The following is a 28,000-nucleotide window of genomic DNA, read 5'->3' as shown; positions in this document are numbered from 1 at the left end:
TCGTAAACGTGAAACATTTTTCAATTATTGTTAATCTTGGACTCTTGGATGACATTTTAATGAAGTTTTTCATCAGTTTCTCATTGGTCCACAACTTGTACTTCGGATTCAGATTCTGCCGCAGGTTCAGAGCTGTCCCAGTCAAAGTCGATGCCGGTATTCTCATGGATCCAGGTGTGGTAGTGACCTGGACGCACGTACGCTGGAAAACAAAACTGTATTCATGATCATCATTTCAACCTTTGTCCACAGCTAGACTTCGACCTTTTCATGACGAAAACACCTGCTTCAATCCAATCAAAGACTTCTCAAGGGGTTTTGAAGCTAGTTTATAATAATAGAGTCATTACCAGTCGGGAATCCAACAGTACAGCCCCGAGAAGACCCGAAGCTGACGATTCCAATCATTGTGAGTTGACCATCGTCATCCACGCGGGTCAGCGGGCCACCACTGTCACCCTGCAATACAAACAGGGGCTCGATTACGGTTAACAATAATAACGGTTAATGATAATAATCTTTATTTAATGCAACTAGGGCTCAATTTGTTAGTAGACAATTTGAATTCTTAAAAAACTATTGTTAGTAATAAAGTGCACAAAAAAGAGACGATTAATTATCCATACTAATCCATACTAATATTATAAATGCGAAAGTGTATCTGTCTGTTTGTCTGCTAGCCTTTCACGGCCCACCCGTTCAACCAATTTTGACGAAATTTGGTACAGCGATAGCTTGCATCCCGGGGAAGGACACTTTTTATCCTGGAAAATTAAAGAGTTCCCACGGGATTTTTATTAACCTCAATCCACGCGGACGAAGTCGCGGGCATCAGCTAGTTTACAATAACTGTGGCCTCACCAACACTTGAATGATGCATCATCTCCTACTGTTTGGGTGATTGCAGTTCTCTTTGCGTGTTCTATCGCCTTTATAATGGAGAGTGCTCTGAAGAGCTTTTTGAGCTCATTCCACTCTCCTTTTTCTACAACCGCACCGCATGCCACCGTACGCAATTTCACCCTCACCACCTGGATGCCATTCGACTACCCGTTGCGCCAGATTATTTTTCCACGCACATGCTAACTGTGGAATCAACTCCCTTCAGCGGTGTTTCCATTAGAATATAACATAGGGACCATTCATGTATGTAGGTGAAAGAGACCATTCATGTATGTACCATCATTTACTACTCACATTTGGCAAAAATAAATAATTTCATTACATTTCATTTAGGGGCGGACCAACAAACTCCTGAAGGGCCGGCAACACATTGGCGGTTCCTCTGGTCCTGATACTCGTTTGTTCGCTATTTTTATTTAAAAAAACTAACCGAACAAGAGGACTGTCTGGTGTTGTTGTAGTACTGCGCGCACACTGTCTGCGGGTGGATGGAGAGGAACCACCTGCGGCACTCCTGGTTACTGATGCCTCGCAGATTCACGAACATGAGCACTTCTGATGTGGTTCCACCTGAACAAAAGAGGATTTAAGAAATCAGAGAGTAAGACAATTGGTTTCAGTACCTTATAGCCTCAATAGCTCAACGGTTGAAAATGCGGACTGAAATCCGAAAGGTCGCCGGTCCAAGCCCCACCCGTTTGCTAAGCCCTTTGCACTAAGTCAAAGTCAAACTCAAATGATTTATTCAAAATAGGTCTATTGTCACTATTATCGTACGTACTCCTAGCACAAGCTTCACGCTTAATTGAGGGGAAAGGGGAATGTTAGTCAAGGGCAATGCCTAATATTCTTTTCAAAAAAGAAAAATTATCAAAAGTGACAGAAAACATTTCTTAGATAGAAATGAGCATAAAGGACATGCACAAAAACTCGACGATCCTTGATAAAACAAAAATCAGGCACTGGTCAATAGCAAAGTGAATATACCAATTTACTCTTGTCTTAAAGACAAGTTAATTAGTAAAAAGGGTAGGAGGGGGGGGGGGGGGTGAGGGGGAGGGGATGGAGGATGCAGCCGGCTGGACTCACGAGATTAGGCAAAGTAAGCCCGACTAGTAATAAGAGGGGGAGGAGGGGGGGGGGGGGGGGAGGGGGATGTAGGTCCAGGCATTCGGAGCTAATTCATTAGTTGAAAAGCTAGCTTAGTTACCAAGTGCGCGGTCTTCGGTCAGTCCGTAGCCGCTGACGGTGAGGAACTCGTCTTCGTAATTGGTGTCCTTCTGCTTTGAGCTCTGCAGGCGGATTGGCTGGATCGTAGCTGTACACAGAATGTTTTATGTTTAGCAGTTCCTTCCTTTCTATGTCATGTAAGATGCATGATGCGGTAGGTATTGAATGAAAGTTTCCATGCACCAACTTTGGAGAAACGAGAACGACACATCAATAACTGTTTCCTTAGTAATAGTTTTTTGTTAATTCATAGACTAGCGCTTGGCTGCAATCAGAATTGCTGGCAAGTGATAATGCAGCCTTAGATGGAGCACGCTTGCCTAGAAGATGCCTATTCACTCTTAAGTCTTGACTTGATATTAATAGGGAGGGAAAACTGAAGCTGGAGGGGCGTTCCATGTCCTAGCTGACTTTATACACCTTTGAAAATGGAGAACTTTCTGGCATCAGACTCTCAGGTACAGAAGGAAAACATCGTAAGAAACATCGTGAGAAAATGTATATAGGTTTGCTCACGATGTTTTCCTTCACTGTTAGAGCATCATACATCGCCGGGGCAGCTAGTTTCATATAAAAACAAATTATTACTTAGTATGTACTATAAAACTTACGTCCCCAAGGGATGCTCTGGCTCAGTTTTAGCAGAGCAATGTCATCCCGCTGGACTGTTCCCAGCGTTTCATTGTAGTTGGGATGCATGACACGGTTGTCAATGGGTTCCTCCGTTATGAAGGTCGGTCGGGTGAGGTTCTGGGCTCCTAGGCGCACGACGAATGTATGGCGGCTGTAAAAAAAACATAATAAGAGGTTAGGTATGTAACATAGCAACTGATCGGAATGGAATCAATTACAAATTGAAATGAGGCCTCCTGTAACTGAAATATTGGTTAATAGATCCTTCAATGGGGTTAGTCATCGTATCACATCAGCCTCTCAACGTAAAAATTTGGTATTAATGTTGAAATACAACTTATGGTGACTCTGCCAGATTAGGAAATGCTGCGTAGAGAAGACTTCGTTAGCGCGATCTATGCCGAGAGATTAAAGATCTTGTGGAGACATCTAGTTTGTTAGCTGTTGTAAGTCACTTCGTGCAATGGAAGTAGAATAATTCTTCGTATGAGTAACGTAACAATACGAACGTAATCGTTCAAGTAACGTTATCTACATAGTATCTGTACCATAATATCTGTACCTAGGTAGAGACTAGTGACCATTCTACTAATGGTAATTTAACTATATGATAGGCGAAGGCGTACTTAGCCAAACAATGTGCAGCTGTGATGATCCACTCAGGGTGTATGATGGAGCCGCCACACGAGGAGACGGCTCCAGCGGCGTTGATCATGCGCAGACTGATCTGGTGGGGGATCTGCGCTTCTCTCGCCTCCCAGCCTCCCGTGATGCGTTCACCATCTAATGAGAAAAATCCAGGAAATATACCCCAACATCACTACGACGCAATAAGGCCCCGAATGTCAACATTTCCTGAATATTTTTTTCTGGAATTACACAATGGCGATTCATTGTTTAATTCCAGAAAAAAATATTCAGGATTTGGCATCCACGATTGGATGCCAAAGCAAACTTGGTGGCCTACCTACCTACCATCCTACTCTTTTGCAATAATTCTAAAATAATTTATTTGCTTTTCTTCACAAGCCCCGATCTTACTGCAAACCATGGACATGCTGCAAACTAAATCTATACTTATATACTTATAATATTATAAAGAGGTAATCTCTGGAACTACTGAACCGATTTTGAAAATTCTTTCACCAATAGAAAGCTTCATTATTCCTGAGTGACATAGGCTATAATATATTCACGCGGGCGAAGCCGCGGGGATCAGCTAGTACTGAAATAAATGTTTAGCTGAACCCCTTTGCTTGGGTATTTCTCTAAGAACTTACCCACTGGACATTTGTTAAGGAAAAATGGATTTTCACAGAAGAAATTATATTTTAAGGCTTGGCTGTAATCATACAAACCAAGTAAGTAGCAAGTGATGATGTAGTCTAAGATGGAGCACGCTTGCCTTAAGCTTGCCTATTTAGTATTTACTCTTGAATTGTAGCTATAATATTAACAATGGATGGAAAAACGGAAACATGCCATATGGAAACGGCATGTCAGCGCGTTCCAATTAGGATCGCGGAAGCAATTATCGCTTCGTACGTATGCATCCTTGGTATTTCGTGGACTACGTACGGGTGCAGACCTTGACGATGCCTAGCGATGGTTGAAAAGTGAGGGAGGATTAAGAAACCAGATTTAAAATCTATAAATATAAAATTCAAAGACCTGACTGACTTATATTATATCAACGCACAGCCTAAGCCACTGATCCTAGAGATATAAAATTTGGAGTGTGTGTTCTTTGTAAAGAGTAGGTATCCACTAAACAAGGATTTTTCGAAATTCCACCCCTAACGGGGGTAATTGGGGGATGGAAGTTTGTATGAAAGTCTATCATTTTTAAAGTTACATCGATGAAAATTGGTATTTGGTAGTCCTTCGGTTAAGAATTTAAAAAAAAACATTCTTTATGATTTTTGAAAAGTCTAATGGCAAGAGAGTTAAATAAGGGATAAGGGAGTTAAAGTTTGTATGACATTCCGTCATTTTTCAAGTTATTTTCATGAAAATTGATATTTGGGTTTTCGGTTACAAAAGAAAAAAATAAGTAGGTGCCTATTTCAGGATTTATGAAAATTGTACCCTCACGCCGATTTTCTAAGTTCCACCCAAGCGAAGCCGGGGCGGGTCAGCTAGTAGGTAGATAAACTTACTACTTGGCTTAATGTCCTCAATGTAAACGGGCTTATCCTCAATCACTGATGGGTACTCGTAGGCCTGAAAATAATAATAATATTGTTATCATGATACCTTATTTCACTAAAACATTGACTGCAGGGAAATTCCTGTGGCACTCTTTTGAAAACAAGCAAGATAGGCCCATTAAAGTCATGGCCAAAAAGCTGCATTTTACCTGTAAGCCAGAAAGAATAATCGAAGACCTTCAGAATAAAGGGTTTAAGGTTGAAAATGCCGTCAATAAGCTAAGGTGGAAAAACAAGGAACCACTAAACATGTTTCTGCTAAGTTTCAAAAATGGAGAAGACATCGACAAAATTTATGGAATCACCTCGATTCTTGGATGCAAAGTGGAAATACATCCACTGAGATCATCGAAGCTCATACCACAGTGTAAAAAATGTCAAACGTATGGGCACACCCAGAAGTATTGCTCCAGAGAGCCAAGATGTGTCAAATGCACTGGAAAACATCTAAGTGTTGAATGCAAAAAACCAGCTGAGCAGAAACCTAAATGTGTACACTGTGGGGAAGCTCATCCAGCTAACTATAGAGGCTGCATAGTAGCCAAGGAAATGCAATCCATCAGGAACAGGAAATACAAAAAACCATCTTCTCAAAACACTCAAGCAACAAGTGATATTACAAAACAAACTCCAGTTGCTAAGAATGTGCGACTTCCCGAAATTAACAAAGAAAATCCTAGTAAAAAGGTAACATATGCACAAGTAGCCTCAAACAAAATGTCTAACAGTAATAACACGAGCGATCCTACCTTAAATAAACTAAACGAGATCTTGAAATTTATGTCATCATTTGATGATCGCCTGCGAAAACTTGAAAATGGCACTAACAAAGCCCCTTTTAAAACCAAATAATGGAAAAAGAACTAAAAATATTGGCATGGAATTCTAATGGACTATTCCAACATCAACATGAGCTACAAGTAGTCCTAGATACTGAAAATATCGACATATGTTTGATCTCCGAAACACATTTCACAAAAGAATCCTACATCAAATTTAATGGATATAAAGTATATCACGCCCTACATCCTAATAATTCAGCCAGAGGAGGTAGTGCTGTTATAATAAAAGAGAGTATTTATCACTACGAAGAAAGTAAATATGAAGAGTTAGAAATCCAAGCAGTGGCAGTAAATATTAAAACAGAACGATACCCAATTACAATTGTAGCCATATACTGCCCACCAAGGCATTCTCTAAAAAAATATGAATACTTAAGTTTCTTGAAACAATATGGACACAGATTTATAATTGGTGGAGATTTTAACGCCAAAAATATTTTCTGGGGCTCTAGACTAACAACAACAAAAGGTAAAGAATTGCTGAGTGCGATCAAAGACTTGGGATGCGACGTGATCAGTACAGGTATGCCGACCTATTGGCCTACTGATCCTCAAAAAACCCCAGATCTGATAGACTTTTTTATATCTAAGAACATCTCACCAAGGTACCTAAATATTGAAGGAAAATACGACATGAATTCGGACCATTCACCAATATTGTTAATATTGAATAAACATAACATTGCATTCAAAGAAACCAAGATAACTCTAGTGAATAATAATACAGACTGGGAAAGCTTTAAACTAGAGTTAGACAGTACTATAAACCTAAAGGTCCCCTTAAAATGCCAAGACCAGCTCAATATGGAAGTAGCTAAATTTATAACAGACATACAAAAATCAGCCTGGAATAATACGCCATCGATAAAAAAATGGAGTAAGGGTACCACCTATCCTAAGGAAATTATACACCTCATTAGAACAAAGAGAAAGCAGAGAAAAAAATGGCATGCTTCGAGATCACCACAAGACAAAAGAATACTGAACAAACTCGCGAAAACAATCAAGAAAGCAATCAAAAGTCATAATGACACTAAGTTAAATGATTACCTACGAAGCTTGACCAATGACCGAGAAACTGACTATTCTCTTTGGAAAGTAACAGGTAATTTAAAAAGACCCATCACACATATACCACCTATTAAAGAATCAAATGGAAAATGGGCTATCAATAACATTCAAAAAGCTAATAGATTCGCTCAGCATCTGGAAGATATATTCCAACCAAATGAGGGCCATACAATTGATTTCAGTGAGAATGAAGAAAGACAAGATGATCTGCAAAATATCAGACTTGTGACACCAAAGGAAGTAACTGAAGAAATAAAGTTCAATTTAAGCAAAAAAAAATCTCCAGGATATGATCTCATTACCGGAGAAATTTTAAAAAACCTACCTCGGAAAGCTTTAGTGAAACTTACCAATCTCATAAATGCATCATTTAGACTGAGACATGTACCTGAGTTATGGAAAGTTGCTGAAGTTATTATGATCGCTAAACCGGGGAAACCACCCCATGAAACAACGTCATACAGACCAATCTCTTTATTACCAGTTATTTCAAAATTATTTGAAAAACTGTTACTCAAGAGACTAAAACCTATACTAGAGGAGAGAAAATTAATACCAGATCACCAATTTGGATTCCGTGAAAAACACTCAACGATAGATCAAGTCCACAGAATTACTGACATAATAGAGAAATCATTAGAAAATAAGAAAGTGTGTTCTACAGTCTTTTTAGACGTAGCGCAAGCTTTCGATAAAGTGTGGCACGAAGGGCTTATCTATAAACTCAGAAATATGCTACCAAAGTCATTTGCTGATATTCTTGAATCATACATCTCAAATAGGTGGTTTAGAGTTCGTCAAGAAGATGCGTATTCTGAACTCAAGGAAATTAAAGCTGGGGTACCACAAGGAAGTGTCTTAGGTCCGGTCCTGTACTTATTATACACCTGTGATATTCCAGCACTAGAAAATAACACTATTGCAACATTCGCTGATGATACTGCCATAATAGCAACTGGAGAAAGTCACGAAGAAGCAGTAGAAAAAGTTCAAGCTGCCATAAATAAAGTCAACGATTGGACTATAAAGTGGCGAATTAAGCTAAACGAGTCGAAATCTATGCATATAGATTTTACCAATAAGTTACCAAAATATCACCCAATTTATCTAAATCGGCAACTTATTCCCTACGTAAATACAGCGAAGTACTTGGGTATGACGCTAGACACAAAGCTTCGATGGAAAGCTCATGTTAAAAAGAAACGTGAGGAGTTAGAATTACGCTACAAAAAAATGTATTGGCTGCTTGGAAGGCATTCAACGCTCTCATTACATAATAAACTTATGCTATACAAGCAAGTTCTGATGCCTGTATGGACGTATGGTATACAACTCTGGGGGTGTACTAAACCGACCAATGTTCAAGTAATACAGAGATTCCAGAACAAAGTACTCAGGGAAATAACAAATGCACCCTGGTATGTTAGAAATCACGATCTCCACAGGGACCTTAAGATAGAGTTCGTAAACAAAATCATCCAAAAGTACGCAGAAGCTCACCAACATCGACTTCGCCATCATGTTAATTTGGAGGCTGTGAAGCTTCTAGATAACATGGACATCAAAAGGAGGCTCAAAAGAACCAAGCCGTTCGAATTAGTGTTAAAAAGTACATAAGTGCAGCGTTTGTGTATTAGTGCTTGTGCTACTTTATTTTTCTAGGTCACAAGAACATAGTGAACTGTAAGTACGTGTTAGAATAAACTAAGGACAGTTACTGGACTGTAAATTAGATTTAAAAATTAATCATAAGTAGAAGTTTAAGCTAGAATAATATTACTTATTAGCCCATAGGCTAGATGGTAGTAGCAATAAAGCTACCATTTTATAATGATGCTTTATGGTAGAAAAAAAAAAAAAAAAAAAAAAAATGATACCTTATTTGACCTAGTGTTATCACGTATCATCATAATTAGCTCTAGTTTCAATGGATTTTATAGATAAAAAATAATATTAAATTATCTGGGGTTTTTACCTAGCAGATAAGGGATAGTATTGATTGTTTATCATCTCATGGAAAATGAGCTGTAGAAGAATGTTTAAATATTCATGACCAACCCATGACCGGCTCACTACAGAGCACGAGTCTCCTCTCAGTATGAGAAGGGTTATCTTAATCGGTGGTTGGGGTTCGATTCCGGGCACGCACCTCTAACTTTTCAGAGTTATGTGCATTTCAAGCAATAAAATATCACTTGCTTTAACAGTAAAGGAAAACATCGTGAGGAAACCTGCATGCCTCAGAGTTCTCCATAATGTTATCAAAGGCCATACTCTGCTCTCTGAACTCTGCCAATCCACAATTGGCCAGCGTGGTAGATTTTGACCCAAACCTTTCTCATCCTGACAGGAGACCCGTGATATTTAGTGTAGTGACTTGGCGATGGGTTGATCATGATGACGATGATTGACTTATGTTAAAGATTACCTGAACTAGTCCAAAGACTAGAAGTCCTAAGACGTATATTCCCAGCATGGTAGCTAATTCACAACTGAATACTAAATTCCAATACTTTGATTTTAGACCAAAGCAGGATTAAAAGATAAAGTTAATTAAGTACCGAATTATTATATAGTTATCTACTTACGTACATATTATATTATACTAGCTTACGCTCGCGTCTTCGTCCGCGAGGACTACACATTTCAAACCCCTATTTCACCCCCTTAGGGGTTGAATTTTCAAAAATCCTTTCTTAGCGGATGCCTACGTCATAATTAATATCTGCATGCCAAATTTCAGCCCGATCCATCCAGTAGTTTGAGCTGTGCGTTGATAGATCAGTCAGTCAGTCAGTCAGTCAATCAGTCAGTCAGTCAGTCGGTCAGTCACCCTTTACTTTTTTTTATGTATTTAGATTTTAAAAAATTGATTGTCAGCGTAATATCTGCTACGTCACGTCATGACGTCCTACACAGTGCACGGTCCACTAGTCGCCTGGCAACTCAGTTTTTTTGTTGTATCGGATTGACTATGCTGCGTAGGCCCTTCTGGCCGCTACAGCGTCACCGGGGGGGGTTGGCGAGCGCAAAGCTCCGCCTGGGGGTGAGCCCTAGGACTCGAAGAAATAATTTGAGAGGTCAGGGGGCAACGTCCTCCTGTGTGGCTCGGACCACGGCTTAGGATGACGTTGGGATGGTTGAAGTTTTTGGACTACTGGTTAGTCCGCAAGCCCCCGAGGCCGTGGCGTGAGTCCACGTCCGGGTGACGTTAGAAACCTCGTCCTCAGTCCTCGTCCTCGACCTCGTCTTCGCCGGCGAAGATATAGATAGTAAAGATGGGCATTATTGGCTATTCATGGCAACGGTTAATCAACAGTTATTTAGTTTCAATACCGATATTGATAACTGTTGCCGAATATCGGTATCAGAGTTGTGTTTCAACTAATTTAATATGCGCAACGCGCAGCGGTTTCCGTAGTAGTAACTAAGCTAGCTGCCGTATCAATACCGTCTGTAGGTATAGCTAGCGCGCGCATATTCACTAAAATAAAACCAATTTTACTTTCATGAATATCGTGAAGTAATCACAACCTTAAGTTCATAACAGCAAAGTTTAATTTGATCATTGACATAGGTCAAACAATAGTGGACGCCTGCAAGAATAGTTTGCCACAGTCCAGTTAGGTAACCAAAAACATTTCACGAAGATTGATAAACCAAAGAGGACCTTATCTCTATTACTCTAAGGCTAACTGTATTAAGATTGAGAGATCAAAGTGTAATGGACAAGTACTTGTACAGTTAAGCCTTAGCGTAATAGAGATAAGGTCGGCTTTGGTTTACCAAGTTCTTAGTTACTAAGCCAGTAGCCAATAACCGCTCCTTCTCAGCTTTCAGTGAAAGAAAGAAAGAGAAGGCATAATTATTGCGTTTCTAGTTACCAAAAACCAAACAATGCATTGTCAGTTGCCAGTTGGCAGCGTTGCGTTGTCAGGTGGTTCGTCATAGATGATAACTGATAACCGTTGTTAGCTACGACAATAACGCTACGGTACGCTATAGGCGCGGCAGCGGTTTTCAGTTAAGTTAAGCTATAGCGGACACATGTCTAAATTAGATAGGGAACATCGTCGGGATCGTTAAGGACGTGCTTAGGGCGTCTTTTATCGGGAGGGTGCAACTCAGTCGACGGATCTATAATTTATAAGGAAGACGCCGTGTCTGTCTTCTTTTTTTTAATACATAAAATTCAAAGTCCTGACTGACCTGGTCCTAAGAGACATGAAATTTTGAGGGTATGTACTTTGTAAAGAGTAGGTATCCACTAAGGATATTTCGTAATTCTACCCCTAAGTGGGTTAAATGGGGGATGGAAGTTTGTATGAAAGTCCGTCATTTTTTAAGTTATTTGCATGAAAATTGGTATTTGGGTTTTTGGTCACAAATGAAGAAATACGGGTTTCAGGATTTTTGGAAATTCAACCCCCACCTCGATTTTCAGGGTTCCGTATCTCAAAAGTATTTATTTAAAAATCACCTCGCCTGCTCGTTTGCTCGCTATTTTTATTTCAAAACAAGATTAAATGTTGCGGTACAGTCCTTTCTCGTCTAATCCTCGCTTCTAGGGTTATTGGGAACAACTTTAATGTTTAGGGATCGTTTTATAAATAAATGTACACATACATAAGCTGTTTTCAATATACAAAACTTTATTTCATTCATCGTGTATAACAGAGGAACACTAAAGGATGATTTATGCTTGGCTGTGCCGTACGTGCCTCGGCCCATACGGCCAAGCCACGTCCGAGATACGGACACGGCACGGTGAAGGGCTTTCCCTAACATAAACAAACGGCAAACTAACAAACTGCTCCGCCTGGACAGAGGTAAACCCAGGAAGGTGGTGGGACTCATAACAAGGCATAGCCCACTAAACAAACACCTTTTCGTTATAGGTGTCACCGACAGTCCTCTGTGCAGGGCCTGCATGGACGTCGATGAAACACCGACGCACGTGCTAGAGTGCACGGGCGTAGCAGATTAACGCGAACGCCATTTGGGTTCCCCGACCTCACTCCATGAAGCCCTCGGCAACCTGGGCGGTCTACTCGGCTTCTGGAGCGAGCTTGGATGGCTGGAGTGAAGACTTCAGCGGGGAGGGGCGATGCACGCACAACAGACGAAAACGTTTAAGTCCAGATACCAGCCCAGAGTGAAGAAGAAGAATAAGAAGACAGCACGGTGCAGCATAAACTGCTTCATATAAAATGTTCGTAATGTTTTGAATCCGTGCCTCATCCGCGCCCCGTACTTGGCACGGCTCGTGCCCGCAACGTATTGACATAAATCATTTCTTATTTGTCTACAATGTGGACCTCGGAGCCTGATTCTGGCGCAGCCGGTTTAGCTGCAGAACTGTCCCAATCGAAGTCAATGCCAGTGGTCTCACGAATCCATGTGTGGTAGTAGCCTGGACGCACGTGGCCTGGGAAACAAAATCAAATTATTTCTATTTCATGTGGGACAACTACACTGGAATTCATAGTCAGGATAAGGGCTTCTTTAGTGGACCATTCAGATGGCATATGTCATATTCAACCTTTATGCTATAGGATGTAACCAGAACGCTGGCAAAAATGATGACAGGTGATAGTACTGATGATTACTGATATCATACCACAATAAAACGCGAAAATTCCTATTAAAAATTCTATAATTTTGTAAAAGTTTACGATAAATTACAAATAAAACTTCTGACTGACGCTAGAGGTCAACGAACGTTAGGAAAGAAGGTCACTCGGAGTCAATGCCGCGTCGTAGGCGGGGCATTGACCTGAGTTTTGTACGCTATACATTGCCGGTGCATTTGTAAGGGTGGTAAATTGGGCGGAATGGAAATATACCCGGATACGGAATAATCTACCACCTTACAAAGATTAGAGGAAAATAATAATTTACTTTACTTGATCTATCTACCTAGTAAGAATAGAAGCTAGCCGTCGACTCCCTTGTAATGTATATGAGGTGTTATAAATGAAATTTGCTAGATGTTAGGCAAAATTGTTTTTAATGTAACTTTTACCGGGGTCGCTTAATACATAATGATGGCTAATAATGCTTAGTTATTCTAGCTTAATGCCAAGACTTAATTTAGATACATTAGAATGCCTTAGGTAGATAGTACATAAAATCTATGTTTTAAATTTAAGATGCCATTGGCATGGAATAGACAATGACACAGTAAAATTCATAAAATTGTTTCAAAATAAAAGCTCAGTAGTAAAGACAGGGTTCTTACTGTACACATACACTAAGAAGGTTCACTAAACTGTTCCAGGATACAAACATTTGCTTACTTGTAGGTGCGAAGACTGCAATGTAGCTGGACGGCATCGGCCAAGATCCAAAACTCAATTTAACTTGATTCTTCACAACCGAAATGTTTCCTTACAAAGATTTTCACCAAGTCTTATCCATAGAAATTAAGTTGCCAACGTGAATGTGCAAAAGAAATAAATACGGAAAACGAAAGCGAAAAAACGGAAAACCGAAAACTAAAAACGGAAACGCAAACGGAAACCCTGTAACAAAGAAAAACAAGATTATAATTTGTGCTGTGTGAAAATTTCGACACGTGGACTTTTCCCGATCAAACACAACTCACCTATTGAACTCCTGGCCACCAATGGTTTTCAGGAGTCCACCCACAACCCATTATCCTCATTTATTTGGGAAGGTAAAATAACTGGAACTGAAAGGGAAAATCATGAAATTAGGATTTTCTCTAACCAAACCGCCATTTTGTCGAATCCACATTACTTGATTTTTCACTCACCATAATTGATGAAACATTGAAATACGTTAGGATGACTAAATTTATAACTATTGTATTTTCCCAGGCGAAGCCATGGGCGAAAAGGAGTGAGATTTTCCTGGAACGAAAAAATTCGTCTTCACATGTTGACTCCAGAAAAATTCTAAATCTCACCAATCGGTGTTGCCAGACGCAACCCGAGTGTGGCCGCTCTCATTTAGTTTGATCATGAAGCCAATTCATTTTTGAATATTTGCGGAACCTAAGGATATATTATAAGAACCGTTTTGTTAATGACTTAACAATAAACAAATGATATTATGGTTTTATTTAATTATTTTGTTTTATTTTTACGACAATTGACAACGAAGCAAACGCCATCTATTGTGGCTCGAATGAACTCTGAACATCGACCCACGCGTAGTTCTGCACCTTGATGCTAGGTGGCACCAACATACTTTGAACAAAATTGATTTTTATTAAAAGCGAAACGCTAGTTAGTAGTTCAAAATTTACAACGTCACAATACTTCCCCTCCTACGAAAAGGTTCAACAGGTTGAACCACGCTGCCCTCAGCGTCATCCAACAACTACTAACAATTTGCCTGAAACAAACAAAAAAAACACAGAAGTTACGCGTGAACGCACATCTACTACTAACAAGGAAAATTGTCTAACAAAATAAATATACTGAAAACAGTGTAAGGTTTTATACATTATACTTAACTACACAACCCTAACTTCTAAAAAGAATATATACAAAAAAACTTCATGGTGTCTAAGACACTTGAGTGGAAACATCTTGGCATCATTCTTCAGCTGACTGATAGAATGCGTCTAGGCCTACGGTGGTTCACTCTTTTAAACTACCATCTTAATATTTGTTACTCAACAAATACGGAAAACTGGTTGTGAACGGGTCCATCTGATATGGCAACCGTTCTCTATCCCATTCGGAAAAATAAAACCGAATCAAAATCGGAATATGAGAAAAAAAAACGAAATAACTCTCCTAGAAAATAGATCTCGGAACAGAATCGGAAAAATAACAGAAATGATCCATTATCTAGAAGGAAAACGAAAACAAAACACAAAACCCCCCCCTTTTCGTTATCCCCAAAGTACGATATTTGCATTTTTACTTTCTCTACCGGTTGGTCTACCACAAGCATTCCAATCATCACATATTCATCCCTACATACATCCACTACATTCATCCTCAACTGAACCATGGTAATGTAACTGTTAATTCAGAACATCACTACACTCATACAAATTCCTAATTGAATATTGATAACTTAAATATTCAAACAGTTTAGACCAAACTAAGTAATGGCAAATATCTACTTCTTAATATCCTTAATATGCCAAGTGCCTATTGGGTGGTTGTCAGCTACTCTAACTAGTTCGTAAACCAAAGGTGACAAAACCTTGACAACCCTGCACTTTTCATACTTAGGTGCCAGCTTAGCTGCGAAAAAATTTGTAGCGTCGCTTTGTGGATAGGTCTTTTTCCACACTATGTCCCCAACAGAATAGCTTGCAGACCTACGCCTTAAGTTGTAATGCGTTGCATACTCTGCATGAGCCTGAAACAAATTTCTCCTAACCTGACCAAATATGTCCTCCAAATTTCCAAACTTTCCTGCGTATTCCTCCCTTGGAATTCCGGCCTCGTACTCCTTATCCGTGTCCTTATAGAAGGAACCATTTAAAACCGGTTCTCTAGCGTGGACAAGGAAGAACGGGGAGAATCCAGTGGATTCATTAACCGCACTGTTTATGGCGAACTGGACCTTGTACAGGTTTTCGTCCCAGGACCTGTGGTTATCTTTCACAAAAGCGGCTACAGCAGTCATAACAACCTTATTGTACCTCTCAACAAGGTTAACTTGCGGAGTGTACAGTGGTGTGTAGTGTAATTTCGGAATATTATAACGCTTAATGAGATTACGGAATTCAGATCCTGTAAATTGGGACCCATTGTCCACAATCACAGTCTCTGGAACACTATGGTTCAAAAATACAAAATTCTCTAGCGCTTTAACAACAGCGGCACCTGTGGCACGCCGTAACGGAAACAACATTGTATATTTCGAAAAACAACACGTCACCACAAAAAGAAATGTAAATCCTGATTTAGACCTAGGCAAAGGTCCGACTAAATCAGCCGAAATGACCTGAAAAGGTCTCTCGCAGACTTTAGGCTTCCCTAGCAGACCTGGAGTGGCTGATGTCGTGTGTTTATACGCAGAGCAAGTATCACAATTCTTAACGTACTCAACCACGTCCTTATACATACCACGCCAAAAATATCTGAGGGATAATCTGCGATGAGTTTTGAACACACCAAAATGACCTGCAGTTGCGTCTGCATGGTTTTGTTGCATAATTCTAAGGATGTCGTTCTTGTGGACTACCTCTTTCCAGTCGAACTCACTGAGAAGCTGGTATTTACATTTACTGTAACGATATAGTTTATCGTTCAAAATACTAAAATTCGGAAAATTTGCTGGATTGATTTTACAGCCATTAAATGTTTTGTCATACCAGTCATCTACCAAAACTTGTTGACTAGAGTTATCATTACGATCACCAACTACATCTACGTGTATGAGTCTCGACAAGGTATCCGGAACTACATTATCACAACCCTTCCTATGTTCGATAACAAAATTATACTGTGATAATCTACAACCCCATCTGGCGAGTCGTCCTGAGGGATTTTCTAAATTTAAGAACCACTTTAGGGATGCATGGTCTGTGATAATTGTGACTGGCTTGGAACCAAAATAAGCCTGAAATTTCTCCACTGCAAAAATCACAGCTAGAGCCTCGCGTTCCGTCGCGCTGTAATTCCTTTCGTTTTTATTTAGGCTCCTACTGACATACGCAATGGGATGATCGCAACCATCGGTTTCTTGCGTTAGCATACCGCCAACACCATATGCAGAAGCATCACAATGTATTTTGAATGGTTTTTCAAAATTCGGTACCGCAAGAACAGGTGCGGTTACCAACGCATTCTTCAATGTATTAAATGCTACCTCTGCCTGTTCGCTCCACTCAAATTTAGGTGCGTTCTTTCCTTTACTCGTTAGTCTATTGAGTGGTGCAGCGATGGTTGAAAAATTCCTAATAAAGCGCCTGTACCAAGAACAAGTGCCTAGGAAAATCTTTACCTCCTGTGCAGTTTTTGGGGTCGGAAAGTTCAAAACTGCGGCAACTTTTCCAGGATCTGTGCGTAAACCAAATTCATCCACTATATACCCTAAATATTTCAAAGAGTTTCTAAAAAAATTACATTTATCAAAATTTATGGATAGTTGAGCCATTTTTAGTTTATCCAGAACTCTGTTTAATAAAATTAAATGGGTTTCAAAATCAGCAGAACAAATAACAATATCATCTATATAACAAAATACTATTCCATTTTCAATATCACTACAAAAATTTTGATTAAATAACTGGTCCATTAACCTCTGCTGTCGTGCTGGTGCACCGCATAGGCCAAACGGCATGACTTTAAATTTGAATAACCCTCTACCAGGAACTGTAAAACTGGTTTTTTCCTGAGAGTCGTTAGCTAACGGAATTTGCCAGAAACTTGAACTTAAATCAATCGATGATAAAAACCTTGCCTCTTTCAAGCTATCTAGAATTTGTGGAATGTACGGTATTGAGTATGAATCCCCCTTTGTCACTGAATTTAATTTCCTGCAATCTAGGCAAAATCTCCAGTCTCCATTTGCCTTTTTCACTAAAATTGCTGGGTTATTCCAAGGGCTTTCACTCGGAGTAACTACGTCCATTTCCAGCATCCTATCTAACTCTTTACTTAAGGCTTCCTTCTTTTCGGGAGAAAGTGGATATTGTTTTATTTTTATTGGCAAGGCATCACCGGTGTCAATAACATGTTCAATTAATTTTGTTCTACCCAATCCAATTTTCTCTGAAGAAATATCTAAAAATTTATTTACTACAGACTGGGCTAATTCTTTCTGTTGAGATGATAAGTTTTCAAAAGAAGTGATGGTATGAATTTGTTTATTATCAATCGCACAAATATTGTAAAATTGAGAAGGTGCCTTAATTAATTCTAAATTATCAAAAATGCCAGGGGCTAACTGAAATGTTTTCCAAAAGTCACAGCCAAAAATAACATCCGCTATTATAGAGGGTACTACAAAAAATTTTATTATGTGAGTTACGGAATTATAAGTAATCGGAATAAACATATAACCCATGCAATCAAGTTTGTCTCCATTTGCCACTGAAAATGTGGTATCAATACTGCTATGCAATTTATAACCGAATCTCAAAAAAACCTTGTGCGCCTGGTTACCCAAAATTGACGCGCAAGCACCGGAATCTAGTAAACCTGTAATCTCAAAACCGTCAACAAAAACCTTTAAATATGGCCTAAAGTCTCGTTTATCCACTGAATACAGAACTGTGTCAGGTAAAAGGGATGTTTTGTTGTTAATGACCAAGTTCTTTACTTGTGTCTCTGCACAGTTCTTACTAATTAGTTTTTTGAATTTTTGTCCGGAGCGGGCTTACTAATCGCCTTTTTACTACAACTTGGACATGTCTTTACTGTAAAGTTCTGACGTCCACACGAAAAACATCTAATAAATTTCGGAACTGTCCTGCAAAATTTAAAGGAATGGTTACCCTTGCCGCACTTGTAACATAGTTGTTTATTTGTTTTCGTAAAATCAGTGCCTTTACTTGTATCAACCTTAGGTGCAGGTGTGACTGAAAGTGTGTTTATCTGTTTTGTCACTTGTTTGTAAGCAAACTCTGAACTTAAAGTTGCCTTACTGTTAGTAGGCTCAGAAAATAAGGCGGAACGCTGCCTCGCAGCCTCTAGTTTGCGACACTTTTCCTTCAACATTGCGACAGACTTAATGTCAACAAGAGCTAATTGTTCTGAGTAAAAAGGGCGAATATTATGTAATAAAATTTGTAACTTTTGTTCTTCGGAAAGTGGTGTTGACAACCTTGAAAACATGCAAAACATTATAGCGAAATAGATAGACACAGGTTCTTCAGAGCCTTGTGTTCTTGCTCGAATTTCACCTAGCAACCTGTAGTCATAATCTACTGCATCAAATTCCTCTAAAAATAAAGTTCTCAATTCTGACCAAGACGAAACTTGACATTTGTTGCCTCTGTACCATAACAATGCTCGGCCTGTAAAAAGATGAAATGCAGAAACAAATAATTTTCCATCTGAAACGCCATAAGATCTTTTATATTCCTCAACGCGTTCGATGAAACTGCGCGGATCACCCTGTCCGTTGAAATGTAACTTCCACTTGGCAACATTTTTATCACCAGTGCAGTCAACGGCGGTACTCTCGGAATCCAGTGATTCGTCGTGAGACGACTCATTGTCAGCATCTAATCTGGAAATCAAACTCTGCAACTTTGTATGTAATTCACTCTTCCTACTTATTAAGCTGAGTTCGGAACACTGTATTCTCAAAATTCTAAAGTACAAATGTGAAGCTAAAGCTTTAGACCTACAGAGGGCATGTCTATCTTTAGTGTCAGAACACTTTTTTAATAAATCTTCTAAGTCTTGAAGTTTTTTAGTAATAACCCCTAACTCACTTTCAGAAGTGAAATCCGTCTCTAAAATTGATTCAGAAGGAATTTCCTGAATTAATTGTTTTAACTGTTTCTTTAAACCTAGCACTGTAGGTGCTGGAGTTTCGGAACGAATGGATACCTCATAACACAATTCGTCCTTCAAAAGTGAATGAAACTGGGCAAAAGTCTGTTCCATTGTGTTAAGTCAAAACACATTTAACAAAATATCGAGCTTGTGTAACTGTCTATGTTTAGCCTTATACCAATTGGTTAAACACAAACACAAAAGAAGTTATTTAAACTATTAAATATACACAAGCAAAATACACAACAAAAACAATATTCTTAAGTCTATCCTAACCTATTTTATCAATTATGTTCCTATTCCAAAATATTGTTAATAATACAAGCACATATTATTACTATAGTAAACAAAATATAACAAAATAAACTTCCCAAAATTGAATAAATGATTGTAAGGTGCAGTATCACCTTTATGAGTACACAGTGTGTTACAACCTTTACAATTACAAAAGTAAACAGGCAACAAAGTTGCAATGAACTCTGACTAGCATATTATCTTTCAAAAAAAAAAAACAAAGAGATTGTGCAATGGTTTGATGACTGTTACTTTACACTTTTAACACATAACCTAAAATACAACAAAATCTGTTTCTAAATGTCACTTTAAACTACCAGCATTCACTTAAACTTAACATGTTTTGTGTGTGAAGTAGCTTTTATCATAACCTTAACACAGCTCTAAACAAAATTTCAACAAAATAATGAAGTATCAAGTCACTGAAAAAAAAATTGTTCATAACTTCATACTTGAACTTAATGTAATCTCTGAATATAGTTTATATATTTAGTTTCACAAGTTGTAACTCTTAGTATTTATAAATGTATGTGTGTAACTAGTTAACAGCACATAGCGTTTCAAAACTTTAATTATACTAAGTTACCGGAATTTTCAAACATAAGATGTACTTACTATTGAAAGCAATACCCAACAACAACTCAGTTAAGCAATGTTTATTACTAAACTGAAGGCAAACATTCACTTATACACCTCCAAGGTAAGTCAAATAACATAATTGAACGGCATAAGCACCATTTATAATGTGTTAATTAAATAAGAAAAAACCAATGTTGGACTATACTCAGAAAATTACTTAACCTATCAGACAAAATTTCTAACTATTAGTTATTATTTAGTTAGTTAACCATAAAAAAAAACAGCTTAGAGCTCTTTGCAATGTGTCACCACTTAGAAAATTGTACAATCAGCGGAGTACATTTCATAAAATTCACAAAATTTCTCAAAATATACTGAAATAACTATATAAAAAAACGTTCGGGCGCCATTTGTAAGGGTGGTAAATTGGGCGGAATGGAAATATACCCGGATACGGAATAATCTACCACCTTACAAAGATTAGAGGAAAATAATAATTTACTTTACTTGATCTATCTACCTAGTAAAGAATAGAAGCTAGCCGTCGACTCCCTTGTAATGTATATGAGGTGTTATAAATGAAATTTGCTAGATGTTAGGCAAAATTGTTTTTAATGTAACTTTTACCGGGGTCGCTTAATACATAATGATGGCTAATAATGCTTAGTTATTCTAGCTTAATGCCAAGACTTAATTTAGATACATTAGAATGCCTTAGGTAGATAGTACATAAAATCTATGTTTTAAATTTAAGATGCCATTGGCATGGAATAGACAATGACACAGTAAAATTCATAAAATTGTTTCAAAATAAAAGCTCAGTAGTAAAGACAGGGTTCTTACTGTACACATACACTAAGAAGGTTCACTAAACTGTTCCAGGATACAAACATTTGCTTACTTGTAGGTGCGAAGACTGCAATGTAGCTGGACGGCATCGGCCAAGATCCAAAACTCAATTTAACTTGATTCTTCACAACCGAAATGTTTCCTTACAAAGATTTTCACCAAGTCTTATCCATAGAAATTAAGTTGCCAACGTGAATGTGCAAAAGAAATAAATACGGAAAACGAAAGCGAAAAAACGGAAAACCGAAAACTAAAAACGGAAACGCAAACGGAAACCCTGTAACAAAGAAAAACAAGATTATAATTTGTGCTGTGTGAAAATTTCGACACGTGGACTTTTCCCGATCAAACACAACTCACCTATTGAACTCCTGGCCACCAATGGTTTTCAGGAGTCCACCCACAACCCATTATCCTCATTTATTTGGGAAGGTAAAATAACTGGAACTGAAAGGGAAAATCATGAAATTAGGATTTTCTCTAACCAAACCGCCATTTTGTCGAATCCACATTACTTGATTTTTCACTCACCATAATTGATGAAACATTGAAATACGTTAGGATGACTAAATTTATAACTATTGTATTTTCCCAGGCGAAGCCATGGGCGAAAAGGAGTGAGATTTTCCTGGAACGAAAAAATTCGTCTTCACATGTTGACTCCAGAAAAATTCTAAATCTCACCAATCGGTGTTGCCAGACGCAACCCGAGTGTGGCCGCTCTCATTTAGTTTGATCATGAAGCCAATTCATTTTTGAATATTTGCGGAACCTAAGGATATATTATAAGAACCGTTTTGTTAATGACTTAACAATAAACAAATGATATTATGGTTTTATTTAATTATTTTGTTTTATTTTTACGACAATTGACAACGAAGCAAACGCCATCTATTGTGGCTCGAATGAACTCTGAACATCGACCCACGCGTAGTTCTGCACCTTGATGCTAGGTGGCACCAACATACTTTGAACAAAATTGATTTTTATTAAAAGCGAAACGCTAGTTAGTAGTTCAAAATTTACAACGTCACAAGTGGTTTGACAAAATTCTAAATCACTAAAAGTACAAAACGAGACAAATGGTTATTGGTTTTGGATTGTGTTTAGGTAGTATAACAATAACGCAAAGTTTTTGCTAGCGTTCTGGTCACCCTGTAAGGTTGAATATGACACGTCATGTCGTCTGAAAAGATTCTACTGAGAAGAGCCAGCAATAAACTTAGCAGTTCCTCTTTTGAAATCTAAAGAAAAATAAAATAAAGGCACATCATTCCGAAAAATGAGAGGTGCGTGTCCGGGATCGAGCCTCCGACCTCTGATTAGGAGGCGGAAGACGTCCGCTTCCTAATCGGAGTAAACCGCTAGGCTATCACAGCTACGCAGCATCATCATCATCATCATCATCATCAGCCTGTGGACGTCCACTGTTGGACATAGGCCTTCCCTAAAGAGCGCCACCACAACCGGTCCTCAGCCTTCCTCATCCAGCCACTTCCCGCCAGCCTCTTTATATCGTCGGTCCATCGTGCTGGAGGGCGTCCCACACTACGCTTGCTTAAACGCGGTCTCCACTCAAGGACTTTCCGGCTCCAACGGCCATCGCCTCTACGACAGGCATGACCTGCCCACTGCCACTTCAGCTTGCTAATAGTTTGGGCTATGTCAGTGACCTTGGTTCTCCTGCGGATCTCCTCATACGCAGCATACTCAACCCGAAACTATAAATCCGTGGATTGCAAGAACTATACTATACCTGTTGGTATTCCATGGGTGCAGCCCTGTCGGTGACCGAAGCTGACTATTCCGACCATCGTAAGTTGACCGTCTTCGTCCACATGGGTTACTGGTCCTCCGCTATCACCCTGCATTCGAAATCAAACAGTTTATTGGTTGCAATGCTCCCTGCGCGTCAATACTGCACTAAGCCATAAGAGTCCAGGAACTGTTGATGGTAAAGTAATATTTTAGGTGCCGATAGACGTTTTTAAGGTCCCGTAGGTACAGAGGTAGCTTGCATCCCGGAAATTGACATAGGCAACTTTTTATCACGGAAAATCAAAGAGTTCACACGCCGATATATAAAAAAAACCTAAATCCACGCGGACGAAGTCGCGGGCATCATCTAGTTGTATATAAATAGAGAGATTAATATGATACTAACTGCACAAGTAGATTGTATAGTTGTGTTAAAATACTGTGCGCAGAGGGTTTGTGGGTCCATATAGAGGTACCAGTTGAGGCATCGCTGGTTACTGATGCCACGGAGGGTCACGTACATGAGGACTTCGGAGTTTGTTCCACCTGAAATTAATGAGAAGAAATGAGGAACTTTCCAGGAGTGTTTATTAAAAGCGTCATAGATGGCGCTATTCATGCCCTTCCAAAGAAAGCCGTAATTTTTTCTTGAATCGGATTTTTGTGATAGACACTGTTTAATGAAAGCTAAGAGTGATTATCTTACGTCAGAAGAAACCTGAAACACTGCCGAAAATATGTCACTTGTTGTTTTTATAACCTCAACTGTTACTTAAATACCAAAACAAAAATGTGAGAAGGATAGATTTATTCACTGTAGTGTACCAAGAAAGAGATGGCAATAAAGCAATGTTGGCCGAGAATTATGGCGGTTATAAGTCCCGCACATTGCTATTGCGCTGGAACCATGTCTCATTACCATCGAAATGACGTCATTTTGACGTCAGCCGAAATAAAAATATACCATCAGCTCGAAACTTCAGTCTAGTGCTGACGTCACTAAAATGGTGACCACGCGCATTAGCAATTTGCGGGACTTCCAAACAATATTACCTTGCGTTCGATCATTAGTGAGTCCATAACCGCTGGCCGTCAAAAGTACATCAGTATAGTCGTTGTCCATCTGCTTTGAGCTCTGGAGACGAACTGGCTGGATCGTACCTGTGAACAGAATATTTTGTTTTTGACAGGTTATGGGCCCAGGTGAATGTATAGCGGCTACAAAAGTTGGGTGTAGAAAGCGCGGGTTGGTGTTATCAAAAACACCAACCGCTTCCCTGACTTCCAGTGACTTAAGCGAGTATCATAAGTCCCCAGTTATGATGGTCAGGTAAGTCACATTATTGGCCCAGGTGCACGAGGAATGTGGCTACAAATATATTACTTACGTCTCCAAAAATGGATTCTTAACTTGAGCAGCATGGTGCTGTGAATATCATCAGGCTGCACAGACTCAGAAGTAAGCGGCTAGTAATGAAGTCCTGTGTAATGGTCGGCCGAAACAGGTTATGGGCCCAGGCGTGCGACAAATGTACGAAATAATCGAGCTCAACTTAGCAGCGTGATATCATCAGGCTGAACATAGTCTCATTGTAGTTCTGGCGCAGGAAGTGTTAGCATAAACTCCTCCTTTATGATGGTCGAATGAGTCAGGTTATGGGCCCAGACTCACAACGCATGTGACTACAAAGAAATAACTTACGTCCCCAAGAAATAGTCCTGCTCAGCTTGAGCAATACAACATGCTGATGTTGTCTTACTATTCGAATGCAGTAAATAATGAATTTCTCTGTAATGTAGGCTACGTCAGATTATGTGTCCAGGCGAATATTATGGAGGCTTTTTTTCTAGGAGGAGGAAAAATCCCTAACGGACTTCTGTCTGTCGACAGGGTGTGTCCAACTTGCACGGGCTAAAAACACGTGCTGCGACATCAGCACGAAACCGTATTACATTACATCGTGCTGACCGTCTGGTTGCTCTCTCTCCTTTTTTTCTTGCTTTTCTCTGTCCTCCCTTCTATCATTGTTGCCCTCAGCATCTGACCGTATCTGTGGCACTCATCCTCGCTTGACACCATACGGGCTACCAAATTTTGGGCGTTAACAGTGTCACTTGCTCCCTGTGCTGCTATTCTAAGATCCGCGCACGCGGGACTCTCAAGAATCGCGTGTCTCGGGATGTCCTCCTCTTCGCAAAATTAGCCATTTTCAGTAGGTGCTTTCCCTATTGCGAAGAGGTAGGTGTTAAACACCCTGTGGCCGCTGAGTGCTTGTGCCAGCCAGCGGTCTACTTCCCCATGCTTGCTCGTATATAATATTGGCTATAAAGTTATAACTTACGGCTCCAAGGAATGGCCCAGCTCAGTTTCAGCAGTGCAATATCATCAGCCTGCACAAACCCCATGGTCTCACTGTAGTTAGGATGGAGGAAGCGGTTGTTGATGAACTCCTCCGTTATGATGGTGGGCTTGGTTAGGTCATGGGCCCCCAGCCGCACGACGAATGTTACGCGGCTACAAAAAGTACAACAGATATTTATATAATTTTTTTATAATAGCGTTTTTACCTACACTTCAAGGAAATTACTAAATAATTTTAAATACATATCAAAAATTGCGCAAGCGGCAGGAATCGAACCTGCATCTACTGGGTTCGCGCCCGATGCCTTGAGTACTAGGCCACGGTTTCGCTTACTGCCAGTGACGAAATTTGTGATATGTACTGAGTGAACATGCACATAACTAATAAATAACCTGTCCTTGAATAATGTGGTAGATCCAAGATGGCATCTCGTATGAGAGCATGCTATTTCGATCTATATTTATTGGCGAGACACCCTGAAGAACGCGATGTGCGATGTTTTGACAATGCAAAACTATGATTTGAATTTGTTACGTTATTTTTTGTAAGTAAAATGTTTAAACAAACATTTGAAATTATTAATAAGCAAGTAAACACCTCGTCCTATTTGGGAGGTCGGGGGTTCGATCCCGGGCACAAACCTGTAACTTTTTGGAGTTAATGTGCGTTTAGCAATTAAATAATGAAGGAAAACATGGCAAGGAAAGCTACATGCTAGAATGTTCTCCATATTGTTCTCAAATGTGTGTGAAATCAGCCAATCCACATTTGGCCATCTAGTAGCGACACTCTGCTGCAAAGTGTCACTACTAGATGGCATTAACAGTCACTTCAGTACCGAGTGAACATATGTATATATCACAAATTTCGTCACTGGCAACAAGCGAACCGGACAAAGACGCGGGTTCGAATCCTGCCGGTTCGCAATTTTTTTATATGTATTTAAAATTGCTTAAACGTACTTTCCCAAGCAATGCGCAGCCGTGACGATCCATTCAGGGTGTATGATGGAGCCTCCACACGAGGACACGGTGCCCCAAGGGTTGATCATGCGCAAGTTGACCTGGTGGGGGATCTGACCCTCCTTGGTCTCCCAGCCTCCTGTGATACGCTGCCCATCTAAAATACATTCAAATTTTGAGATAAAACCGGCAACGCGATTTAGCGTTCCGGTACGATGCCGTGTAGAAACCTATCAGGGATACCCCTGATAGGTTTAATAAAACTACCCCTGCCAAGTTAGCCCGCTTCCATCTTAGACTACATCACTTACCATCAGGTGAGATCGCAATCAAGGCCTAACTTGTATCAGAATGAAGAAATATAATATATACCTATCGCATCCTGCGCGTTGTAGGCTAAGTTTATACCATACCTTAATGTCATTGTACCATACCCAGTGGCGTGCAAGTCATAGAGGCACGAAAGCATTGCTTACCCCAGTTGTTATAGCTCAATGAATATTTTTCATTATAACTTGCCAGTAAACAGGTTCTACCAAACTGATGCCTAACGGCTGATGCCTGATGGCTTCAAACCCTGTGCACGCCACTGACCATACCCATACAAATATGTCTGTTTTGTAGGGTCAGGCAAATTAAGCTTGTGGTTCCTTGTTGCAATATGATAAAATAAAATATTATTATTAATTAAGATTTTAAACTTATTTCGTGGTTTAACGAATTGTACCGGTACCTAGTAGTAACGGTTGTATTGTATAAAATGGGTAGGCGATTTTTACTTAACTGCCGATATTTCAACTTATATTTAAAGGAAAACCAACTGGCCACAACTGGAACGAAATTTATATTTAATTTAGGTATGTTCAAACCAGAAGTGGCTACCAAATCCAAAATGGTCGTGACTCGTGAAGCTTGAAGTGGTCACTATTTATTTGCATGTATTATTCTGGTAATTTAATTATGTAGGTATCTTCTTTTATATAACTAAAAGTAAGATTAAAATAAGTAAGTACCAACTTAATAATATAAATAATAAAATACGTACTGTTTGGTTGTATGTTCTCAATGTATACAGCTTGTTCCCTTACAGGACGATTTTCATAAGCCTGTAATCACCGATATAGAAGGCGTGTAATTTTTATAATTAAGTACTACTTAATATGTATTTGGAATTTAAAGAAATAACAAATTAAAGAAATAGTACGAGGCCATCTCGACCTGTCGCGTAATATAGATATTTAGCTCGCGTACTATTAATATTTTATTATCATTTATGTTCATATTATCATTTATCTAATGATCCAGACGATATTATTACTGACTAGCTTATGCCCGCGTCTTCGTCCGCGTGGAGTACACAAATTTCAGCCCCCTATTTTACCCACTTAGAGGTTGAATTTTCAAAAATCCTTTCTTAGCGGATGCCTACGTCATAAAAGCTATCTGCATGCCAAATTTCAGCCCGATCCGTCAAGTGGTTTGAGCAGTGCGTCGATAGATCGCGTCACTCAGTCTGTCAATCAGTCACCTTTTCCTTTTATATATATAGATATGCACATACCTTCACAAGTCCACAGACTAGGAGAAGTCCCAAAAAGTAAATCCCCTGCATGATAGCCAGTTAAAGACTGATCATAGCTATATTTTTCACGATATATGTACCTGCCAGGTGACAATATTTAGGTTTAAGGACAAGACAGCGGGATTAACAGATAAAAACAATAAATTGTAGTAAGCATCACTATCTATAGATTTTACAGCTCGTGCGTGAAGTTTAGGTATAATTATAATAATAAAATAACCGTCGTAAATATCTTCCTACGTCACTTAAACACAAAATTAAATGGGTACTTATGTACCCCT

At 39.2% G+C, this 28,000-nt stretch overlaps 1 protein-coding gene across 1 annotated transcript; it reads right to left on the bottom strand.

The window, feature by feature from the left end:
- Positions 1-5: 5 nt before the first annotated feature.
- LOC117985304 (transmembrane protease serine 9-like) lies at positions 6-27,814 on the bottom strand. Its single transcript, XM_069500638.1, has 15 exons — positions 27,699-27,814; positions 27,183-27,243; positions 26,138-26,294; positions 25,155-25,327; positions 23,866-23,973; positions 23,219-23,358; positions 22,811-22,919; positions 12,190-12,317; positions 4,926-4,989; positions 3,393-3,549; positions 2,745-2,917; positions 2,114-2,221; positions 1,334-1,473; positions 351-459; positions 6-202 (listed from the first exon to the last, which is right to left on the bottom strand). Exons 1-15 carry the CDS (start codon positions 27,747-27,749, stop codon positions 81-83), a joined length of 1,800 nt encoding a protein of 599 aa, XP_069356739.1. The 5' UTR covers positions 27,750-27,814; the 3' UTR covers positions 6-80.
- Between the last annotated feature and the right edge of the window lie 186 nt (positions 27,815-28,000).

Source organism: Maniola hyperantus, chromosome 9 (genome assembly GCF_902806685.2).
Source record: "Maniola hyperantus chromosome 9, iAphHyp1.2, whole genome shotgun sequence".
Taxonomy (NCBI): domain Eukaryota; kingdom Metazoa; phylum Arthropoda; class Insecta; order Lepidoptera; family Nymphalidae; genus Maniola; species Maniola hyperantus.
This window is presented reverse-complemented; position numbering and strand designations above follow the sequence as displayed.